The sequence below is a fragment of the Schistocerca nitens genome, chromosome 2 (assembly GCF_023898315.1).
Source record: "Schistocerca nitens isolate TAMUIC-IGC-003100 chromosome 2, iqSchNite1.1, whole genome shotgun sequence".
Classification (NCBI taxonomy): domain Eukaryota; kingdom Metazoa; phylum Arthropoda; class Insecta; order Orthoptera; family Acrididae; genus Schistocerca; species Schistocerca nitens.
Window position 1 is genome coordinate 292,291,969 of NC_064615.1, and position 25,202 is coordinate 292,317,170.

The 25,202-nt window shown below is 45.0% G+C and overlaps 1 protein-coding gene across 1 annotated transcript in view; it reads right to left on the minus strand.

The window, feature by feature from the left end:
- LOC126236045 (BMP-binding endothelial regulator protein) overlaps positions 1–25,202 on the minus strand; it is a 748,120-nt gene that overhangs the window by 173,631 nt on the left and 549,287 nt on the right. Inside the window, exon 3 of the mRNA XM_049945081.1 lies at positions 3,542–3,633. Coding sequence (XP_049801038.1) covers positions 3,542–3,633 — 92 coding nt within the window. The remainder of the gene's footprint in view (positions 1–3,541; positions 3,634–25,202) is intronic.

Genomic DNA, 25,202 nt, shown 5'->3' on the forward strand with positions numbered 1-25,202 from the left:
CGGGTTAGGCACTCGATAATACAAAAATGTTTAGGGTTCCGTAGAAACATCTGAAGCGGCTCGGTGGTTCAATGGATGTCTCAATACAATTTCAAAGGTCTGGTGTTCGAGACCCCTTGGATTCTAGGACGCTTTTTATCTCCAACTACACTTTCACTTCTGACAATGATTTTTTAGTGTGAGGAGTGCATGCTGGGTCTTGGTCGGTCCGTTTACGCTATAGGCCCACGTGTAAATAACTGGCTAAGATGGTTCAAAATGGTTCAAATGGCTCTGAGCACTATGGGACTTAACATCTATGGTCATCAGTCCCCTAGAACTTAGAACTACCTAAACCTAACTAACCTAAGGACAGCACACAACACCCAGTCATCACGAGGCAGAGAAAATCCCTGACCCCGCCGGGAATCGAACCCGGGAACCCGGGCGCGGGAAGCGAGAACGCTACCGCACGACCACGAGCTGCGGACACTGGCTAAGACAGTTTGCACATCAGAGAATGGCAACGGCATAGCACCTCCATCTGTACCTGCCTATCAATGCACTGCAGTGTTCAAATTAGCTTTCAGCTTCCGGAAAGATTTACTTGCATTACTTGATACCTGACTTTGAGAACCCAGTATAGTGGTAAGCCCCCACGTTCTCTAATTGGAGACAGTAAACGTTGTCGTATGGAATCAGAGGAAGAGTACATGTAGTCCTGCTGTACCTCGTTCCTTGCCATTAATACACTACTGGTCATTAAAATTGCTACACCACGAATATGACGTGCTACAGACGCGAAATTTAACCGTCAGGAAGAAGATGCTGTGATATGCAAATGATTAACTTTTCAGAACATTCACACAAGGTTGGCACCGGTGGCGACACCTACACCGTGCTGACATGAGGAAAGTTTCCAACCGATTTCTCATACACAAACAGCAGTTGACCGGCGTTGCCTGGTGAAATGTTGTTGTGATGCCTCGTCTAAGGAGGAGAAGTGCGTATCATCACTTTTCCGACTTTGATAAAGGTCGGATTGTAGCCTTTCGCGATTGCGGTTTATGGTATCTCGACATGGCTGCTCTCGTTGGTCGAGATCCAATGACTGTTAGCAGAATATGGGATCGGTGGGTTCAGGAGGGTAATACGGAACGCCGTGCTGGGTCCCAACGGCCTCGTATCATTAGCAGTCGAGATGACAGGCATCTTATCTTCATGGCTGTAACGGATCGTGCAGCCACGTCTCGATCCCTAGGTCAACAGATGGGGACGTTTGCAAGACAACGACCATCTGCACTAACAGTTCGACGACGTTTGCAGCAGCATGGACTATCAGCTCGGAGACCATGACCGCGGTTACCCTTGACGCTGCATCAGACAGGAGCGCCTGCGATGGTGTACTCAACGACGAACCTGGGTGCACGAATGGCAAAACGTCATTTTTTCATGAATCCAGGTTCTCTTTACAGCATCATGATGGTCAGATCCGTGGTTGGAGACATCGCGGTGAACCCACATTGGAAGCGTGTATTCGTCATCGCCATACTGGCGTATCACCCGGCGTGACAGTATGAGGTGCCATTGGTTACACGTCTCGGCCACCTTTTGTTCGCATTGACGGCACTTTGAACGGTGGACGTTACATTTCAGATGTGTTACGACCAGTGGCTCTACCCTTCATTCGATCCCTGCGAAACCCTACATTTCAGCAGGATAATCCACGACCGCATGTTGCAGGTCCTGTACGGGCCTTTCTGGGTACGGAAAATGTTCGACTGCTGCCCTGGCCAGCACATTCTCCAGATCTCTCACCAATTGAAAACGTCTGGTCAATGGTGGGTGAGCAACTGGCTCGTCACAATACGCCAGTCACTACTCTTGATGAACTGTGGTATCGTGTTGAAGCTGCATGGGCAGCTGTACCTGTACACGCCATCCAAGCTCTGTTTGACTCAATGCCCAGGCGTATCAAGGCTGTTATTACGGCCAGAGGTGGTTGTCCTGGGTACTGATTTCTCAGGACCTATGCACCCAAATTGCGTGAAAATATAATCACATGTCAGTTCTAGTATAATATATTTGTCCAATGAATACCCGTTTATCACCTGCATTTCTTCTTGATGTAGCAATTTTAATGGCCAGCAGTGTATCTGGGACCACAAAACATTGGCTTGGTTACTGGAGACTTATGTTCGGGAGATGTGGATCACTCGTCAACTCCCGCACTTCAGTCTGAAACACTGCGCGATCGTGTACGTCGTATACTACTTTATACTGTGGAATACGGGTGCTTTCTCTAGTTCCTTAAATGAGTCACACGCTTTGGCAAGACGTAGAGTGAAGCGGCGGCGCGTTAACGTGGCGGGCACTCACGGTAGACACCTTACCGCTAGCTATATGACCCGGGAGCAGCAGCAGTGAAAGTGGAGGCCCGCGCCGCGCCGCCTCGTCTGCTAGCTCCTGCGCCGAGAGTAGTTGCTTTCAGCTACCGGAATTGTATGCAGTTCCATCAGCAAGGAAATGCTGAAGTGGGGTGAAATTTGGAACAGAGGAAAGCGGTATCGGGTGGTGACATTATTACATCCTCAACCAGCAGACCAGGACATTTATCATCAAGTGGACTTAAAACGTTATTATAACCGTATGATCACCTATAGCACATTTATTATTGTTGATTTCGTTCGGCACTTCGATAAAGTTCAGGCTAATATTTATGAATTATGACGCCAAGTTGCCCTAGCACATACGAACGAAGTACTATACCACCTGTTGAGAACTTGCTTGGTCTTTGCACTTATTAAATGATTTTAGTAAGGATATACCTATTGTAAAACTATAATCATAATGAAATACCAAGGGAAAGATGGCAAGTGACTCCTCTCTCTCTCTCTCTCTCTCTCTCTCTCTCTCTCTGTCTCCCAAACAGGCACACACACACGTTCATTCAACTTCCACCGAAGTAAATTGTTCTGCAGTGTTGCATAAGCAACATGACAAGAGGCGTAAGAAATGTGTTGCGTGTTAAAAACACGAATTTTCTGCCGTCGACGATATTGTTCTTGTGAATTTTATATTGTTTTCACATGACAGTCAGATCAAAATGTCCACAAATTATAAATACATCATTAGGCACCATTAAAACTTGCGAAGGTATGCGCTCGACTGACATTATGTTTCAAGTATAGGAACGATCAAGGACATGTAAGTTTTCAGTTATTTGTTAGCCGAAAACAGTGCTGTCAAAGTACTGAAAATAGTAATGAAATTATTAGTATGAAAATTAAGTTTACGGTCTGAAACATTTTTTATCGTGCACTTGCAACTCGCATATCAATCAACGTTTAAGTGAAGGAAGCAACATATGTAATAGTTCTCTTTAGATTCTTGAAAACTTCGATTTACAATATTATATTATTTGGTTGTGCAGGATGGAGTATTTTGCTGGCAGTTTCGAAAAATACGCGAGAAGTTAGAATTCGCCAAAAAGGCCACAAGGCGCTGTCACAAGAGTGCAAAAGAGTTCGTCGCTGTACGACGCATTGTAGTCTCCACTCACCGTACACATACAGGAGAAGCAGTGGACGCCCACGACGTTGATGGCGTCTGCCGGCACTGGCTCACCCTCATTTTCGCACGTCTGTGTCGTTCCTGCAACAAAGCATTACTGCGTGTCAAAAATATTAAACAAGTTCTCCACTGAATAAGAGAGTATTCCAGCAACTGTTACGCCAGTTGGTGATATTCTCACAGTGAGTAGCTATCATTTTGTTTACGTCACACATATTTTGATAGTTCCCATCGTCGTTCATTTTAACACAACACATTTTCAGCTGTTGAGTTACGAAAGTATGCAGTATACTAGTTTACATTCTATATACTCGTAGAAGTGGTTCGAGAATTTATGGTAATGTCGCAGTTATTGTAATGATATTGATAACTGACAACATTAACTTGTTTATGTGGAACAATAGAAAGCCTAAGAGTAGATAATAATTCCAATGTATTTAAGGATTATTTTCATATTCTTTAACTTTGGTATCATATACAAACCACGTTTTCTCTATAAATTCGGTGTTATTGACATTATGAAGCTATATTACTCTCTATGAAGATAAACAGCGTACTGTTTGCTGGTTTCAAGCTATCGTCTGTAGTGTTATTAGGGAGACAGACGACCCTAAATGAGCACTTTTCTCTCAAATCAAAGCCTGCTACGAGCCGCTGAGATAGGCCAAATAAATATTGCTTGTCGCAATTTTTATGTGACACCTACAGCTATTTACGGGAAAATGCCAGTTTGTTTCTCGGTATAAACATTTTTTTAAATTGTATTCGCTCATTAGATAGAACAGTCCCAACGTATTCTAGGACGATATTCGGTTCTCTTCGTGATCTAATACTCTCGCCATCACAAGGTAACGCACAAACTTATAGATGCTGCAAAAAGTAAAAAAAAATAATTCCGCACACACTTAGTCAGCGAACATGAATTTTGTATCGTAGTGTTATAAAATTTGACATAGTTTTTAAAGACAGGTGCTCCTAATAAAATTTCATTATTTTTCGAAACAGCGCAGCTATAATGGTAGGAACGATGTTGATCTGAAGAAAGTTCTTGAACCACTCACTACGCATAAATGACTATTTTTACTGTAGGAAATAAGATGGCCCCCCATGAATAAAGAAACAAAAGGTAAACAAGAAGTCTTATGTTACTAGATTACTTTTAACAGAATAAAGGACAACTCATATGCAGTTCATATAACATTCCATAGAGAAAATGGTGAAATACGTAAAAGCAATACGAAATATACACTGAAAGTGTAACAAGGAATACAACAATTTAGAATTGCAGCAGTGCTATCGGTTGTCCTTTTCTTGCAAATTTTGAAGCGTATGGTTGATTTTTTACATATCCACCGGCAATCTAGTGCCGGAAATGTCTTAAAGGTTCAAACCTATTAACATTTTCCAAGCTTAGACAAGACCAGCAGCAACTAGAATCATAGCTAACAGATTTAACAACGAAACTTCCTGGAAGATCAAAACTGTGTGCCGGATCGACAATCGAACTCGGTTTAATAATTATCGTATGGACACTGATACATTGTTACACTGTTACAAATGAGAGAGAACAGAAAGCTACGATTCTGGAAATTTAGCGGGAACGTGTTCTGCGCTTATTTTACTTATAAGGGAACTAACGCTCGTTTTTGCATTTGAAAGATTAAGTTCGACCATATAGCCGATACTGAAAAATTCCGCTACTTAATAGCATTGTAATTTTTTTCTGGTGTCACCAACCAGAAGTTTGCGTTAGATTTAGACGTGGAAATGAAAAAAAAACTACTAAGGAAGGAATATTACTGTTCGTTGTACCGTCGACGATGTAGTCACTGAAATCGGTGCACGAGTTTGGGGAGCTCAAGAGGAAGGAATTTGACCTTGTCTTTCTCAAAGGAACCATGCAGGAATTCGATTTAAGCAATTCAGGGAAATCAGGACAACCGAACGGCATTAGTATGGAAGCAGTAACAGATTGATTAACTTTTTATTCCATCTTTTCATAATATAATGATGTAAAAGAAAATCGCAACACCAGGAAGGAGTTGTGCGATATAAACTGAAGTTGATAGTCGTGTTTCTGCATATGAAAGATAATGTCTGTTCCAGTTTCACGCCAGTCGGCGAAGAGTGGCGCTAGTGGCATGCAAATCAGTTTGCTTTAAATACACGCTGTAACGATCGTAAGCGTCAGTTACCTTTGAGACGACATGGTGAATTGGTCAAGCATGCCTTTAAGGTGACAAAGATACCATTACCAACACCTCGTCGAGTTTGAAAGTGGTCGTGCAATAGAGCTACCAGAAGCTAGGTGTTCCTTCTGCGATGTTGCAGAATGACTTACCAGGAATGTAGCCGCTGTACAGACTGCTGGCAGTGGTGGTCACGAGAATGTACGGTCGCACGAAGACCGGGCTCCGGACGGCCAGGTGATACAACCGAGAGGAAAGACCGTCGTCTTCGGCGTATGGTTCTGTCGCATCGTTTGGGTTGATTTGGAGGTAGGAGACCAAACTGCGAGGTCATCGGTCTCATCGGATAGAGAAGGATGGGGAAGGAAGTTGGGCGTCCCTTTCAAAGGTGATTTAGGGAAATCACGGAAAACCTAAATCAAGATGGTCGGACACGGGATTGAACCGTCGTCCTCCCGAATGCGAGTCCAGTGTGCTAACCACTGCGCCACCTCGCTCGGTGTGTCGCATCGTATTGCATCTGCAGCAGCGATTTGAGCAAGAATTGGCACCATAGTGACACACCGAACTGTTACAAATTGGTTACTTCAAGGACAGCTCCGAGCCAGACGCCCGGTAGCGTGCATTCCACTGACCCCAAAACCACCATTTACGACTACAGTCGTGTCAAGCGAGAGTGGAAGTCTGTTGTGTTTTCTGACGAAAGCTGGTTCTGCCTCGGTGTCAGTGATTGCCATGTGCGGGTTAGGTGGAGGCCAGTTGAGGACCTGCAATTAACTCGAGGATCTGCTCGATCACCAGAACTGTCTCCAATCGATCTCATATGGGACTCCATCGGACGATAACTCCAGTGTCACCCACAACCAGCATTAACCGTTCCCGTATTGACCGACCAAGTGCAACAGGCATGGAATTCTATTCCACAAACTGACATCCTGAGAAATACAGTGCATGCAATTTTACATGTCTGCATTCTGGCAGATACACCGGTTATTAATGTACAATCGTTTCACATTTGCAATGGCTTATGTCGCTCATACCGAGCCGTGGTAAAAATTGCTGTTTTGAAGAGCGCGCCGCAGCGCGTAGTGTGAAGCAGTCGCCCTCCGTTACTGGCGGTGGAGCCGCTGTGGCAATCGCAGCTTTGGTGTCTCCCTCTGGTGGGAAAGGGGAAAGGTTGCCTGTTCACGTGCATTTAAGGGACGCTATGAGCTCGCCAGTGGGTCAGTCTGGGTCAGTCTCTCGTCCCCGGCGTGCTAGTCTGTCTCTCGTCCGCATTTCTTAGGCAGTTAGTGTCTGTCTGTCGTTCGTATTAACCTTTGAAGCCGGCAAAATGAGAGTCTTTCCACTCCGCCAGTAGGAGAACACAGCGAGTGGTCGCCCGGTCGGGGCTTAGTTCCTGCATCTGAGTCTGCGCGTTAGGCCGCCGGTCTGCTCGAGTTTGCTCAGGCAATGGTCATTGGCGGTTGGATCGATCGGTTGGTCGGTCGCGCACTGAGACACAAGAAGACTTGTCCGTCTAGAGCGTCGGCGCATGTGAGGTCGCCACGTGAGTCCAGTGGGCCGTGGTGTATAGCGAGGGGTAGTGGCTTCGCGGCCGACACGAGAGCAACAGGAGTCAACCCACGACATCGGTCTGGCCGGTGCGAGCTGCGACGCCGTGAGACGGGAGATGGGCGCGCCTTCCTGCGTCCCTTGAAGCGGCTGGCAGCGGACGGTTCGGGGGAGCGATTTGGGGGTGCTGCGCCAGGTCTTCTCGAGAAATCGCAGTTTATTAGAAGTTAAGTGATTGGTGATATGTTGTTTGATTTACTTTTGTTAATTCTACCTGTTTTCTTGGTGAGGTCACCAGCCGTTTTGCTCTGTGCTCGTCCCACCATTCTTCTCCGTTTTCCCACCCGCGGGAAGGTGGTTGTTTATAAATTGGGTGGTCCGTTTTTCCCTTGTGGAGTAGGGGCGAGTTAGAGCAACCTGCGGTCCGGATTGTTCGGTAATCTCCCTATCAATATACCGTACGTTAGTAGCTGCCTCTGTCATGTTTGTCGGATTTGGTGTGTTAACGAATTTATTGCTTGGAGTGTAACGGCCTAGTACCTGAAATATGTTTTGATCTTTGGAAACTTGATATTATTGCCTATGATCTTGAGAGGCTGTATCTGTGTACTGTAGAACATTGTTTGGCCAAACTTGTAGAATTTTATATAAGATTTCATTTCATGGGCTTTTATTTAAATGATCAGTTTAGTATATAAAGTTGCCACCCTTTCACCGTAAGACTTTTCTTAGAAGTTGAGATCAAGTTGCACCTTCGGTGGCAAGGTTAATATTTTAATTGTTAGTGTTTTGTACCATTTCCATCCCTCCTACGGGGGTGCATAGTTTGTGTGCTTGTGTAAGTTGTTAAAACTCTTGGTTTAAAGTTAGCTGGTGTGTTGCAGATTTGCACCAGTGTAGTCTTTCAGAGGCTGTTGTGAGCGCTCGTATCTACGGCCGTGTCAAAAGGGAGCGGCAAGGTTCTCTGCCCGAAAGCTCATACAGTCAAAACTTATTTCTTTCTGCCTCTGAACAAATTATAACTTTGATATTTAGAGGGCGCTTTCCGATTACAAATTTAAATCTGTTTCTTTTAAAAAACGCTTTTAGGCACTATTAAAGTGAATAAAATTCCCATTTGTTAAAAGGAATTTGGTTATGATTTCATTAGTTACTCCCTGGCAACTACTTCCATGCTTACATAGTGTGATTTAATGTGTTAATGTTCTTGATGAATCGCGAGTAAATAAAATAAATTCTTAAGAATATTCTTTGAAAATAAATCACGGTTCACATACATTAACATATGATCTTGCATTGTTAATCACATAAATATTTTATATATGGAAGTGTATTCCCGAAATTTCATTACTCTACATTAATTATTTTTTGGTGTTGCGATTTTTTCCCGTGATGATTGGGTGTTGTGTGATGTCCTTAGGTTAGTTAGGTTTAAGTAGTTCTAAGTTCTAGGGGACTGATGACCATAGCTGTTAAGTCCCATAGTGCTCAGAGCCATTTGAACCATTTGATTTTTTTCCTCATTGTAAACATGTAAGATGAAATACGGAAACTGGCAAGGTGCAAAAATGATCTAGTAACCCTGAACGTATGCTACAATGTCCAAAAATGGGGCATATGAGTATATTTACCCGCAAATAAAAGTTATGATGTTATGATTATAGTTGCTTCTCACATGCTTACTAGCGAGTGTAGTCCTTGACAGGTTACACGAATGGACGAGGTGGGATACAGAACGTGGCAAAGATACTGTTGGTTATTCTGCTGCGTTAATTTTGAAAGGTGAGACTCACAGGGAACGGTCGTTTAGATTACAGCGTCGAGGCTTTGTTAATAGAAAATGGGGCAATGGAAAAGAAGTTGGATGGAGCCTCAAAGGTCATCTGATAGGAGCGGAGTTGTACAAATGAAATTAAGCCGTGTAGAGGAAAGCGAGCCGGTGTGTAGCACGGCGACCCGCGTTGTTTGTGTTGCAAGCGGGGCTCCTCGGCAAGCGCGATGGCCGGCCAGATTGCGGACACCTGCCCGCCTTTCAACACCTGTCCTGTCCGGAGCAGACCCTTTGCAGAGTTTCCAGACGAGTGCTGCTGGCGGCAGCACTTCTGCAGCGCTCGTGTCGCTGTGTCTGCAAAATAGCCCGGCCGCTCACTCGCTCTTAACTGGGGCCGTCCGGCAGCTGCGAGAGTGGGTGCAACCTTTTGTTGACGTTGTGGTCGGAGTACATTACGACGGCGTTCTTTCCTCGCGCGCTCGCCTCCCTAGAACCAGGTGGCGCGCCCGAGAAGTATTGGCGCAATTAGCGGTTTGGACGGTTGCGAAACATCGCGAGAAGCTGGCAGCCCGGCCGGCGTTCCGCTACGCTGAACACTGGCCGGAGGGTCGCGCTGAACACTTTGCGGCCGGCCGCGCCGTAGGGGCTGAGGCTACCGCCGAGGCAGACGCGTAACAGGCTGTAAAGTGATGGAGCTTTCACTCTGACCGCCCCTTTGTCTGTACGTGAAGAAGCACTGCAGGAAATGGGAAAGAGTAGCCTACGCCATAGCTACTGAGGTGCAGCAGAAATGACATTAGCGACATAGCTCCGCGTTCTGGCCCAGATGGGCCAATGGGGACCGACCGACCACCGTGTCATCGTTTGCAAAAGGCGTCAGTCGGAGGAAATGGAGGGAGATTAACGTTTAATGCCCCGTCGACAACGAGGTCGTTAGAGACGGAGCACGAGCTCGGGTTAGGGAAGGATGGAGAAGGAAAGCCGCCGTGCCCTTTCGAAGGACGCATCCCGGCATTTGACTTGCGGGGCTTTTCTGATCTAGAGTTCCGATTTTTACCTCATTTTCAACAATTTTTTGAGGCGAAATCAAAAGATAAATTAAACAACGCTTATATCCTTTTATTCATATATCTTTTATCTGCATTAAAAATAATTTTTTGTCCAAAAATATTAAGATGTTACTAAACAAAGTGTCGCCCAAGATCGTAATGCACGCCATGTACCGCTAGGCGCGTGGACCAGGTTCAGGTAACTGGATGGTCTGAAACAGACCTGACCAAAAAGTTATTAAAATATACGAGTATAGCTATGGTCAGAACCTCTGAAAAGTGAATAAATGTCATTTTTCACAAAGTGGCTGCTATTTGAAGAAACGTAAGAAAAATCGACTTTTCAAGCGTACATAAAAAATCGATATCTTGAAAATTGTTTAACTTTGAGAGGTTCCCACCAGTCAGTTCAGTTCTCGAGAAAAAATAGCTAAAGAGCATTAAAATCGGCCGAGTAGTTTTTCGGCAATCCAAACATCCACCAAACAATGTGACTTTTAGGAAATCGGCGTTTAAAGTTTTGGAAAGGGGTTTTGTCGGTTTTTTGGGACTTGCCATCAGCCTGTGAGGCCTGGAGCATCACCGCTTCCTTCCGGGCCGCAGATCTGGCTTCTTTACTGGCCGTAGACGCGCGGTGTTCTCAGTGTACAAGGCGGTCCGCGTTGCGCCTTCTGCAAAATTGGAACGACCTGTTGCCAAGTTGAATGCCTATGACTTCATGGTCTGTGAGAGTCCCATAAAGCCGTAGTTGAATATAACTGTACCGAGCGAGGTGGCGCAGTGGTTAGACACTGGACTCGCATTCAGGAGGAAGACGGTTCAATCACGCGTCCGGCCATCCTGATTTAGGTTTCCCGTGTTTCCCTAAATCGCTCCAGGCAAATGCCGGGATGGTTCCTTTGAAAGGGCACGGCCGACTTCCTTTCCCATCCTTCCCTAATCCGATGAGACGGATGACCTCGCTGTTTGGCCTCTTCCCCCCCCCCCCCCCCAAACAACCCCAACCCTAAGACGGAACAATAAGAAAGTTCCATTGAGGGCAGCACAAAAAGTGCTGAAACATGTTACGGCAAAGAAAAAGTAAACAAACGGTGTCTTCTATAAGGCGGAATATCTCTCCAAGAGAAATCGTTTTGATAAATCGCTTGTAATGCAACAATCGATCAAAATCGTAATATTGATACTGAATTTCAACGAGAATGTAATTATTATTGCGGATATTCGCAGTTGTATCCATCGATGTCCATTTCGGCGCGAGCTTTCATCCGCAAAATCAATGACACCGCGAATACCCACCTAAAGAGCGACTCTACTGGGTGAAGTAGGAGCCTACCTGTGCGCGCGGTGAGTAGATCCGGGTGCCCCGCGGGACCGGACTGCTGTGTGTGATGGGGCAACGGCAGAGGGCCGGCGCGCCGCGGCTGTACACCTGCGCCCAGCGCGGCACGCAGTACAGAGCGGAACGGCAGAGTGCGGCTTTCGCCGGCCGGCGTTACGCAAAGTGAAGGGCCAGGCGGAACAGCAGGTGGAAGGCAGCGAGGCGAAAGTCCTCCGGGCTGTGCAGATAACATCGCTGAGGCCGCAGCCGTAACCCTCGCCGTACAACAGCCACAATAAATACTGCCCACTGCAAGTCGCTATTGGGACACGCTCCGGGGCGTTCCGCTACCAGCCTCTGATATCTAATGTCCCTAAACCACTATCATTACTGTCGAATCAACGCTGGAGCACAAAGTAGCTGCAGTTCTAGCAGTTGCTTCTCGCAATTAACAGAACTTTATTTTCAGTTGTCGAGGTGAGGGTGCGTCTGATGGTGTACATCGGTGAGAAATCGTCTGCTACTGAAAATCTTCACGTGGAACCGTGTAGTGCATTCCGTTGAAACTGAAATATGAATTCAAAGGTCATCCACCAATCTCATCTCTGGGCCTCGAACATGTCGGTTTCTAGGACAAAGAGTTTTTCACATCACTCTTCCATTCGTAAGAAGTGCTCATAATAGTCGATTTTATGTTCTTATAGCGTCTTTCGTTTATGTTAAATACCTGTAACTCTTGTCTTATGTCTTCGTTCTTTATTTCAGCGCCGAGCATACAGTGAACCACGCACTGTGGGAAAACCGGAAAGGAAAAACGTAAAAGCGTTACAGCTGTATTGTTTTACACACACACACACACACACACACACACACACACACACACACACACACACACACACACACACACAAAATGCGCTCTTCTGCTCTCTCTCTGGCTCTGAGCACTATGGGACTTAACATCTATGGTCATCAGTCCCCTAGAACTTAGAACTACTTAAACCTAACTAACCTAAGGACATCACACAACACCCAGCCATCACGAGGCAGAGAAAATCCCTGACCCCGCCGGGAATCGAACCCGGGAACCCGGGCGTGGGAAGCGAGAACGCTACCGCACGACCACGAGATGCGGGCATGCGCTCTTCATAAGACAAGAAATGAGGAGAGAGTCACTGCAGAATCCGCGAGGAAAGCAATATGTGCAAAATGCTGACTGGAAGAAGGGACAAAACGGTAGGACATGTTTTAAGACCTCAGGAAACAACGCCATGGTATGAGAGGGAGTCGGAGGGGGAAAATATTATAGGGGAAAGACAAATACAGAACAGTGTTTTGATTAACATATTTGTTAGGACATCTGTGGTGTTCAGTGGCAGACCATTTGAATTATCTAAGTTTTTACGAATACGTCGTTGTGGTTTATCACTTACTTCCATCTTTCTGTCCTTTTCGTGTATCTATAGGTTCTTCTGGAGCTACTAAATGGACACTGTACGGGTTTCCCATCGGTAGGTCACATTCGTACATTTCCCTGCACAGAACAAATCGCCGGCCGCGGTGGTCCAGCGGTTCTAGGCGCTCAGTCCGGAACCGCGTGACTGCTACGGTCGCAGGTTCGAATCCTGCCTCGGACATGGATGGGTGTGCTGTCCTTAGGTTAGTTAGGTTTAAGTAGTTCTGACTTCTAGGGGACTGATGACCACAGACGTTAAGTCCCATAGTGCTCAGAGCCATTTGAACCATTTGAACCAATCCTGGTGCACACTGCACATGGTCTTGCTCACTTGCTGACTCGCCGACAAGGAAGATATCGAGCACGAAGGAATACAGATGCAGTTCACGTAGTTCACAGACCAAACCTTGCGGACACTTCTCAACGACTGTGTGGAAAGAGTATCTAGAGCACTGCATAAAGAGCAGAGCACTTGCAGCGACGAGAGAGTGGGCATCAACGAGCACAGGCGACAAATAATTCCAAGGAGAATACTAGCGAGAGAAATGACTATAGTATCGGTAGCACATCAGATAACAGCGGCGCAGGCAAAGACAGAGAAAGACAGAATAACACTAGAAGTGTAGTCAGCGAAGTATCACGAAAACAACTGCTAATAAGACGTAAGAGCAATGTACACACGCTGCTATGTAAATTAACCTAAAGTAGATTTAGAATCACGCCATCTGAGGGTAAGACGCTCAAAGTACTGCTGAGGTTCTCGCCCTCGGGTGGTGAATAGTAGTTGTAGTAGACCGGATGGAAGCTGTCCAAGAGCGATACGCTAGATGACTTTCTGAGGCACTCCCACCTAGACAGAATTGGCGCTAGCGTTCTATAAATCTAAACTCTTTTCTATTTTATTAATATATAAACTGTTATTTTAACCCTTCATTTCGCAACGCACTCTCAAGGAATATCAAAATTGCATAATGTTTTAAGTTTCGTCCTTGGATAGGCAATGGTACTTGTAAGCAACATGTAAGCTCTCACATATAGCGATATTCTGTTGTCTCTGGCGAAAAGTTTGTGAATAGTGTGCATATTCAGCAGATAACGTGCAAGGTTATGTGAGCGTCAGTTACTGGTGTATCAGTTTCTTTCGATTCTGTGGCGCTGTTTTTTAATGTGGAAACGAAAACTGCTTGTGAATGGAAAGAGGAAGTCTAGAAGGTGAGTTAGTACACCGACGTATTAGCGACTTCTTACCTGGGACATTGCAAATGGACTTATCTTTCCTGGGAAGAGGAGCCGTGGCGTTGAGTATTGGATTGACAACAGACTGGAAGAAGGAAACAGTGGCGCCTGGCCAGTGAATGAAATACGGTGTATGTGCAACCCTCAGTTGGCCCGAGTATGTGCCAAAAGCGAAGATACAGACTTTGCCCTCATAGATAGTCGACTGTAAAACGCGGAAAATGTGGAATTGTTTTAAGACATTTCACATGCAATAGTTCAAAATGCAACCTCTTTTTTCAGCCACAGGTACAACATTTAGTACCTTTATTAAAGCACCCATAGATTTTTTTGTGGACAGTGATACTTACACGTAACATACTGTTGTTTGAAACAATGTATATAAAATTGTCCACATATATATCTCTAATTTAAGTAACGTAATACTTTTTCTTCGCGATATTTCTGTTTGTGCCAAATAAAGGGTTAAGTGTTTCCGTTTCCCAATTAGTTTTACAAGTATTTAAAGTTGCAAGAGTGTTAAACTATGCTGAAACAGTAAGTTCATAATCTGTACAAGTACAATTTCACATTGAGAAAACACTATCTGTCTTGGTAACACTGAGGCAGGTCATTTGGAGATGGCAGCAAATGAAATAAAATAAAAAATTACAAGTCCACATCGTTCGATTAGTCTCCACACATCCCAGGGAAACGCTTGTGGTACCACGTAAGGCCCTATTTACCCATGGCCAAGTGCCCCTGCCGATATGTTGATTGAGAATCGGTGTTGATGCCCTCTTTCCTGAAGTGCTTGGGGATTTACATCTGCCAATACAAGCTGGTTATGGAATTCACATCACCATCTCTTGTGAATCCTTCCTCATCGGTAAATAAAATCTTGGTCATGAACAGTGGATCTGCGGCACACTTCTGCAACAGCCTTTGACAGAGCCGCCGCCGTCTGCCATGATGAGCCTGTGGCCGTTGGTCTGAACGTGCTGTGGATGATGTGGGTACAGGAGTTGTTCGTGAAGTACCCCCATAGTAGAGAGAGACACGCCTTCTGTTGCTGCTAATCGTCGCACACTGCTCCCAGGGGTTTCTTCCACCGAACGTAGCACACGCTCCTCCAAGTCAGGCGTGCGGACTGTGCGCCGCCTTCCACTGTCAGTCTTCCAAGGTGCGAGGGTACCTGTGTAAAAGTCTGCCAAACAGGCTATCAGGGGTCAGTGTCCGCTGTGGATATCTTTTAGCGTAGAAGACACGGGCTCGCAGGCTACGTCCATTTGCTAAACCACAGTGGAATATCGTTTCCGCAATTTCGCTTGTCGAGTAGAGGCTTCCATTGCTAACAAGTGGTGGAAGAGAGAAAATGTAAATGTACTATATCATCGAGCCCGCCCGGTTGGCCGTGAGGTCTAACGCACGGCTTTCCGGACTGGGAAGGAGCGCCTGGTCCCCGGCACGAATCCGCCCGGCGGATTAGTGTCGAGGTCCGATGAACCGGCCAGTCTGTGGACGGTTTTTAGGCGGTTTTCCATCTGCCTCGGCGAATGCGGGCTGGTTCCCCTTGTTCCGCCTCAGTTACACTCTGTCGGCGATTGCTGTGCAAACAAGTTCTCCACGTACGTGTACATCACCATTACTCTACCACGCAAACATAGGGGTTACACTCGTCTGGTGTGAGACGTTCCCGGGGGGGGGGGGGGGGGGGTTATCCTTGTCCACCGGAGGCCGAACAGCACAATAACTCTGGGTTCGGTGTGGGGCGGTAGAGGGACGAAGTGGACTGCGGTAGTCGTCATGGGGTTGTGGACCACTGCAGCTGCGGCGGGGACGGAGCCTCTCCGTTGTTTCTGGGTCCCCGGTTAACATACATACAATACAATACTATATCATCTGTACGTACAAACAGCGCAGTAATAGGAAACACATAAGTGAATCCGCGTTTGGAAGAAGGTAAAACACTATGATACATACCCATAGTTGACAGTACTGTATCCGGCCGGAGTGGCCGAGCGGTTCTTGGCGCTTCAGTCCGGAACCGCGCGACCGCTACGGTCGCAAGTTCGAATCCTGCCTCGGGCATGGATGTGTGTGATTTCCTTAGGTTAGTTAGGTTTAAGTAGTTCTAAGTTCTAGGGGACTGATGACATGAGATGTTAAGTCCCATAGTGGTCAGAGCCATTTGAACCATTTGACAGTACTGTACAATAATGCACATAAACGCGACGAAAACTGACGTAGCTTATAAAAAGACTTGAACCACAGAACTGACTGCAGACCATGTAATGATAGCTGGAGTACTGTGAGTAAGACATCATAATACCCTGCCGACACCTTTGACAAGGCGCCAATGCAACGACTGTGCTAATATCCGCAACCAGGCGTCTCGCAGCCCTTCCTATAAACATGTGTTTATCTCTGAAAGTATGCATCATTTCCGGACCCTTGTTTGCTGGACTTATTTTTCTTGCTTCGGTGAGTACTACCACCTCTCATAGTACTCGACCTTTTTTGTTTTTTTGAACATTAGTGTCCTAACTGACTGACTGACTCATCACCGCCCAGCCCAAACCGCTATTGATAGAAACTTGAAAAATGGAGAGTGTTGATCTCGCATTGTAGGCGTCGTTTAAGAAGGTTTTTTCGAAATTCCATGCCTAAGGGGATGAAATGGGGGATGAAATATTTTATGAACTATTTCATTATGCAAGCACTTTCATAGCTAAAGCTATGAAAGTTTGTATTTGGCTTCTCTGTTAGAAATTTAAAAAAAAAAAATCCGTGTTTCACTGTTTTTGGTGGTGATAAACTAGGGGATGAAAATTTTTAAGAAAACATTTCGTTATATTAAAAAAATTTTAAAGCTAGATCTATGACGATTGGTCTTTGACTTCTAGGCTGGAGATAAGGAAAATTGTGTTGTGGGATGGGAGGTTTTTATGGAAATATCTAGAGAAGAACCCAATAGGCATGATTAACGAAAACCTTGGACTCCAGCGACCAGAATCGCTTTCCGGTCAGAATTGTATTCGGAAAAGACCATGGTTCTATGGCCTTAATTAGCATGGAAAATTTACAAGTGCAGCAATTTGCGAGCAACTTAAAAATTCGATTAAAGGAAAACTAGAAAACAAAAACTCTGGCGGATCATATAGTCATTTACAGTCTACATGAGCGTAGCGGCGGGCGCTAAGTTAGAGTATATTTTGAACACGTTGAGGAAAGCGGTCCATGTGAATACTCGGCGTGGAGTACAGCTCGCGCAGAATACGGTGGCCGATTCACAGTGATCAGTTTTCGTCCAAAGCGCTGGGCGAGTTCATTCGTTTGTTCGGAAGGGAATGCCGATATGTGTTTGGCACCTTTCGACCGGTCAGCGATAACAGAATCAACACGCGCCCTGCAATATTTCTCAAGCGATTTTACAGAAACTATTCCGTAAAAAATCATTTTTGCTTTACTTATAGGTTTATATGTCAGGTTCATGATGGCGTGTCCATAATTTCGTTAATGGTCATAGTTATTATGATATTTACGTGAAAGTAAGACACTGGCCGAAATCCGGAAAAGCCGGCCAGACTGGCCTAGCGGTTCTAGGCGCTTCAGTCTGGAACCGCGCGACCGCTACGGTCGCGCAGGTTCGAATCCTGCCTCGCGCATGGATGTGTGTGTTTTCCTTGGGTTAGTTAGGTTTAAGTAGTTCTAAGTTCTAGGGGACTGATGACCTCAGATGTTAAGTCCCATAGTGCTCAGAGCCATTTGAACCATTTTTTTTTTTTTTTGAAATACGGAAAACAGTGCAGAGATTTGAACCATTTTTTTTTAAATACGGAAAACAGTGTAGAGAAAAACAGAGGTCGCTATGATTTTGCATTTGGTGCATATTACATAGTATGTTGTTGCGTATGAAATTTAGCTAACATATTGAATTTTTCTTTAGACTTGGGTAGATACGATGTAGCACACTCATTTGCGATCGCGCCGCGCCAGTGATAAGGCCAGAGTGAAATACCTACAGCATCCCTCATATTTGATAAACGTTTTCAGGTATCCAAATGAGATTTTGGAAAATGACAACGCGCAAAGACGAGAGTATTTTACCACATCGTCATTACGTAAAACTTCATTATCTACCGTGTTATTCCAATGACTACAGACTTTTTCAGTGAAAGAATGTAATTTTTAACAGTCATCGATAGCTGGTGAAATGAGATATGCTATGGATTTTGGTGCAACATATATGAAGACATTACACTTTTTTTTAAACAAAGATATTCTTTTAACTTTCCTCAGTTCCTCACTTAATAAACCACTTTTTCAGAATTCTCTCGCAAATGTTTCTGCGCGACTTGTTATCGAGGTAAGAGCGTCAACTCCGCTCTATTTTGGTAAAAGAAGCAAATCTTGACATGACAAGCAGATAAATTTGTAGGTTTTACTCAAAATTCGGCATCCATGACGCTTCTCTGGAAGTTACAAATGGTTAACTAGCCAGGCGAAAACAAATCACTGCATTTTCAGCGGAATTGTTTTTCGATACTAACGAGAGCAGAGGTGACAGTAGATCTGTTTGAATAATCAGCAGGCAAATGTGGAAGTGGAAGGCTGTAATCTGCCCCTCCTTCCTTCTTCCATCTATTGTCTACATTAGTCTTTTATGAAGATCTGAGAGGAGCTAAGATTGCAATAAACTTTCTAGTATACTTAGATTTTTAAGTAGAGTTGGCTCCAGTTTTTCTTGTCTAGGGATTTGATGCTTTCAGCTGAAAAGGTCACGTTAGAGGTCCTCTTGGTTGGATTGATCTAAATAAATTTGAAGATTGTTGCTGCAGAATTTTTGTTTATACGTTAATATATTTTCTCACATTTTAGTGTATCATACAGTCTTTTGATATTTCACATTAACAAAGCCGAAATTACATTGTTCGCAGAAAATACAAAATTACGTCCGATCACATCAGAGGCATGCATACGACTCTCACACTCTGCAGAAATAACCAATATTCCAAAGGATTTACAAGTTTTCTTAACAAATGAATTTCTTCTTGTTTCTGTTATACTATTAATTTCGATTATTATTTTACAAATGAATCGAGAAATAAATACAGTAAACAGTGCAGTATTGCGTGATTAATAATAGAAACTTTAAGTGTGCCAATAGTTTGTAATTTTAAATGTTTCTAAGAAAATGATTTTAATTGTACATTCAGAACTAGTACTTACCGAGTATAACACTGAGACTAAAACATGTTATTAAGTAATTCATTTTCACAAATTTTAGCTTAATATATAAGATACTGTGTATAAAATTATATGAAAGTCTCTAGAAAAGCAACTGAGATATTATTGACCTGTCCAAAATTTGAAAAATAATACTGGTATCGATGACTAGTGCCGAGAAAAAGTAGCCAGCCACGGTAGCCAAGCGGTTCTAGGCGCTTCAGTCCCGAACCGCGCGACTGCTACGGTCGCAGGTTCAATTCCTGCCTCGCGCATGGATGTGTGTGTTTTCCTTGGGTTAGTTAGGTTTAAGTAGTTCTAAGTTCTAGGGGACTGATGACCTCAGATGTTGAGTCCCATAGCGCTCAGAGCCATTTGAACGATTTTTTTTTTTTTTTTTTTTTTTAGAAAAAGTAATGCTAGAGGAGGAGGATGACAAGATGTCGTGTTACAAGGTGCCGCACTTGATATTTACAAAAAATGTGGGCGTTGACTTCAGTTTAGAACGGCACTTCCCCTCCAGCGCTCGGTATTTCCCCTACAGCGCCCTGAGCGACCCCCGACCACTGCCACTCTCCCCACGTTTCCCCAGCCGACTGCGCGTCTAGCGGCAACGGCACTTTACGCGCACTGTACTGGGGTGTTTTAAACTGGTGACGTCCTGGAGCGGGCGAGAGCGCCCGGTGCGCAGAATGTGAGTGGAATGGACAGCGGCGCACCTGGCTGGCCCTCGGCCGCTGTCCGCTGGCCGGCGCTGGCCGTAGCGGCGCACCGCATCGCATTGCCTCGCGGCTGTCCGGCTGTCGGCAAGGAATCCGGGCCAAGGTAGGCCGACGACCCGCGGCTGCGCGCAGCGGCAGACGGGGCGCAGGTGCGCTGCTGCCGCCGCCGCCGCCGCCGCCGCCTCTTCCTGGTCCAGCGGCGCGGCTGGCTGTTGCACAGGAGGCGGGCCGGCTGCCTCTGCACACCGCTCCACGGTCCCCGCAGTCTACCGCTGCTCAGCTGCGGCGCTCACTATCGTGTCTGTCAGCTGAGTGACTCCCACAATAAGACCGGCTTGCGAGTTAAGTCCGCTTTACACCGGATCCATTGCAAACTGGGGTGAATTCTCTCTGGTCTAAATGCTAGGCGAGCGCGTGCGAAATGCATCTACTATATCAATCTATGGAAGTCCATCCCACTGCATACGTGAGGGACTTCAACTGATGATATACACTGAAGAGCCAAAGAAACTGGTACACCTGCCTAGCCGCAGTGCGGATCGTGTAGAGTTATTAGGATCTACTGGTTTAATCCCGCTAATAACTCTACACGACCCGCACTGCGCTACAAACTATCACTGAAATTGTGGAACACCTGAGGATGAGTTTCCAGGCGGCTCGAAACCCGTCTTGGTATAATAGAAATTGAACCATCACAAGAGGCGACTGGTTGCAGCTATTTCTGAAAACCTTCGTCTAGGAAACATCTTGATGCACAACCATTCAAGTAGTACGTAAATGCTAGGCGGAGAAGTTACAAAAATGTCGCAAAATCTCTGTGTCACTTCTTTAGTGTTAGTTAGTAAGCCGGTCGGAGTGGCCGAGCGGTTCTAGGCGCTACAGTCTGGAATCGCGCGACCGCTACGGTCGCAGGTTCGAATCCTGCCTCTGGCATGGATGTGTGTGATGTCCTTAGGTTAGTTAGGTTTAAGTAGTTCTACGTTCTAGGGGACTGATGACCTCAGATGTTAAGTCCCATAGTGGTCAGAACCATTTGAACCATTTTTTTTGTTAGTTAGTAGGATCTATTGGTTTAATCCTGCTAATAACTCTACACGACCGCAAGCGCTACAAATGATCATTACCAGTTTTTGTCATCTAATGATGAGTCGCAAGTTGGCTGAATGCCAGTCACTGTACAATAAAAACTGAATTAGCACAAAAATCGACTGGCTCCAGTTATTTCTGAAAACCTTTGTTCATCACAGTCACAGTGTTCCAACATCCATAATGGATAAAAGTTTTTTTGTTTTCTGTTGATAAATTCTAGGAGGTGGTGGCTGACTGATCCGACAATATTTCATTGTTCGCAAAGTTACCAGTACTCTGCATTTCCGCAGCTTAATGAAGAGCACGGGCGCAAAAGGTTCACACTGGTACGAGAACATTAATTTTCTCGCCCTGGACGGCGGAGTTGCTGACGTGTGCAGTAAGACGACTGTCGGGATGGTGAGTACACTCTGTGCTTCCTTTCAGACCGCGCTGGTGTCTCTTCTGCCTTTTGTTTTGCTCGGGCGGACGCTCAGCTCGCATTAGCGTTCGGCCAGCGCCTCTTTTGTGAATGGCACTTCAGCGCCCAACAGCAATCGGAGACTTTCGCTGTATGCGAGCGAGCCGGCCGTGGTGGTCTCGCGGTTCTAGGCGCTCAGTCCGGAACCGCGCGACTGCTACGGTCGCAGGTTCGAATCCCGCCTCGGGCATGGATGTTTGTGGTGTCCTTAGGTTAGTTAGGTTTGAGTAGTTCTAAGTTCTAGGGGACTGATGACCATAGCTGTTAAGTCCCATAGTGCTCAGAGCCATTTGTATGCGAGCGGCGCGCTAATTGCTGCTCCTCCCCCCGCTAAGTGCATCTCTTTGTGTGCGGCCGCCGGGCGCTTTGTCGTCGCCGCGTGTGCGAGCGGCCGAGCAATGAATCTACCTCGCGAAACGCACGCACGCACGCACGCACACACACACACACACACACACACACACACACACACACACACACACACACACACACACACACACACACAGAATGGCGCACGAGACCGCCGTATGTGTCTCTCTCCTCTGCAACTCGCGGTACCAACCTCAAGGAAAAGTACCTCTTTAAGTGCGCAAGCTGTAACGCTTATCTGTTCCAAAGTCGCCAACATACCAGATGAAAAATTTCTGCTAGTATCGCTGTGGTCTAAATTAGGCCAATTGTGTTTATAAAGTCACGAAAGTCAAATATCTTTTATACGATTAATTGGTATTTATTCGTATGCAGATTCTTAGTTCTTGCCTACGATAAAAAGAAAGAACTGTCGCGTATCTTAAAGTGATACAATAGACATAAAACTGTGTCTAAAATGTTTGCCTCAGAACCGACCACAGCAATCGCTACATAGCAGCAGCGAATATTATTTAAATAATTCTTTGGCTTCTCTTTCACTGTTCGATGATTTGAAGGGAGTCCTTGCTAAAGTGCGTTGAAAAGTAAATTTAGTGTTAACGGCGGCAAATTAGCCTGGATGATGATCACAGAGTTAGTTGCGTTTACTATTAGACAAATGTAAGGGAAAAAACGACGCCAATAAACAACGTAACGTATAGTCTGTGTTGCGTCCGAAGGCTGCGTTACTAAGATGTTTTGTTTTACGCTGTTGACAACATCAAGAGCCAAACAGTTGTGGCATTGTAGCTGCCCGGTATGCGTGTGTTACTGCAAATAACCACCTCCATCATTTAAACATCAAGGTCCCTAGAATGCGACTTCAAGAAACATTCTGAGTTTCGTGTGTCATTTCTACTATAACACCTGATCGGTACCGGGATAAAATTTGGTGAGAGACAGAGAAAAACTTTTCTGACGTGTGTATGTTTACTTCCTCTTACCTCTCTTCACAGCTACGTACACACGATTTTTTTTTTTCGTGTGCATCTATGGCAAATTCCCTTTCGATTTATACGCGGTGGTCGTAAACAGTCTGAAAATATTTTTAAGGCTGTTGCAGGGTGGTTTGTGCTGAGAAATAGTTGTTAAGAAAAAAATTCGATACGTTGCGCCGTCTCCGAGTTAATTAGCACTGAAGCTAGTCAGTCAGGACATTGCGTGCGCAAATTTAAGCGGCTCGCAGTAGGCGGTGTTTCCAAAGGTGTTCTTCGTTTAGCTTCCTAAAACCGAACACGAGAGCGTCACAAAAATTGGACATGGGTCGGTAATAGGGATCGAATCCGAGCCAGAGACTGGGCTGTCTCGTTCGCCATCGTCTACGCTGTGACAACAACTGTATCTGGCCTGCATTTGCACGCGCAGCGGTATGATTGGCTAACTTCGAAAATAGCTGAAAATCGATGTTCTAAACTATTCACAAGCTGTACATCAGCTCGGATCCCCCACGTGCTACAGCACGAAAAGATTTACCCACACATCACACGACACAAACACTTCAATGGGCCCTCGTAAATGTGTTTGGACTTATTAAGTTTGTCTACGTTTCGTATATGGGACGCCAGCTCACATTCGTCGCCATGTACCCAATGTTCCACAAAAGTATTTCATGTAAATGCAGGCAGGATTTGCTATGGAAAAATCACGTACGCACTAACCTATTTTTTAAAGTTTCACAAATTTGAGTTCACACAGAACAAATCGAAAGTCACAGTTCACAATAAATTAATTTCAGAGTCTGGCCGAGTTTCTTAAGATCTTGGAGGCGGTTGAATAAACCCACGATTAATTGCGTGAGTTATGTTTAGAAAACCGTTAAAGTTCCACAGTAAATCAAACTATAAATTCCCCAATAGCCACACACTGAAACCTTATAAGTGCGGCTTGTATCACACTCAACCCGAAAGTAACAAATTCATCAGATGCCGGAAAATTCCTATGTCCGAAAGTAGGAACTCTGAATAATTCACATACGTGAACTTGCGACTATTTCATTGCTCGTCAGATAAAGTTTTCTGCTAAGACAGATTAACACAGCCTGACCGCCTTCAACGGCGTCCGAACCTAGACTCCCACTCCAAATTGCTATTCACCCAGGAAACCTCGCTCAAGCACACTACTGAACGTGAAAATTACTGAAATTCTTAATTTTAACCGTTTATACACACGTAATACATCAAATCACACGGAAATTTTCCGAGAAATATTATGCTGTTTTCAGTTTTATTTTATGTACCATAGTTTATTTATGAAAGTTTATTTATGAACTATAATTTCTGTGGTTTTCCTCCGTTTTCGGATTTATAAGTGTAAATATTAAGAAACAATTTAAATTATACAGTAAATAATTTCCTATATATCTAAAGTTTAGAGTACTGCGGCTACTTTAAATTTTCTCTATTAATTTAGTAAGGAAAGGTGTTTTTAATTGCTTCTCATTTAAATATGTGAATAATTTCAGTAAATCTAGTATCCCAGTCCGATACAGTTCTACAAAATGTACCCATAGAGACCACGTTTGTTGCAATTGTATAATGCGTTGCCGAGTTATTCACTTTTACATTTCAGGAATTACTTATAACATTTAACTCGCAGTAACTTATAACCTATTGCAGAAATCGAAGGGGAGTCTTCACACGCGTAATCGTTCATCGTTTACGCTACAAATGAGCCCTCAGTGACACGGGTTTTCCCCGTCATGCGGTCACCTTAGCGGCGGGTGGAAGTCCAGAGACAACTCCATCTGTGGAGAAGTGGCCCTCCACGTGCTCCTGTCAAGATGATTTCAGCTGTTAACACGAATATGACCCGATATTAGCCGCCGCCTGTGCGTCGTCGGCCACGTGTTTGTGATTGAAGAAAGTGTCTCTTCCCTTAACAGCAGGCTGTCGTGTTAAAATGTGCCCACAAATTGTTACTGTCAGGTCCTTTGGGTTAGGTTTGAACTTCGTTTGAAATTTTTACGTTTACATCCCTTTATCTGTGTGGCACCTTGTGTTTACCGTTTGTGCTGCGTTACCAATGCAGCCTGCCTTTTTTTTCTTGAGTGACTTGCCTTATTTAATCTACATCTACATCTACATTTATACTCCGCAAGCCACCCAACGGTGTGTGGTGGAGGGCACTTTACGTGCCACTGTCATTACCTCCCTTTCCTGTTCCAGTCGCGTATGGTTCGCGGAAAGAACGACTG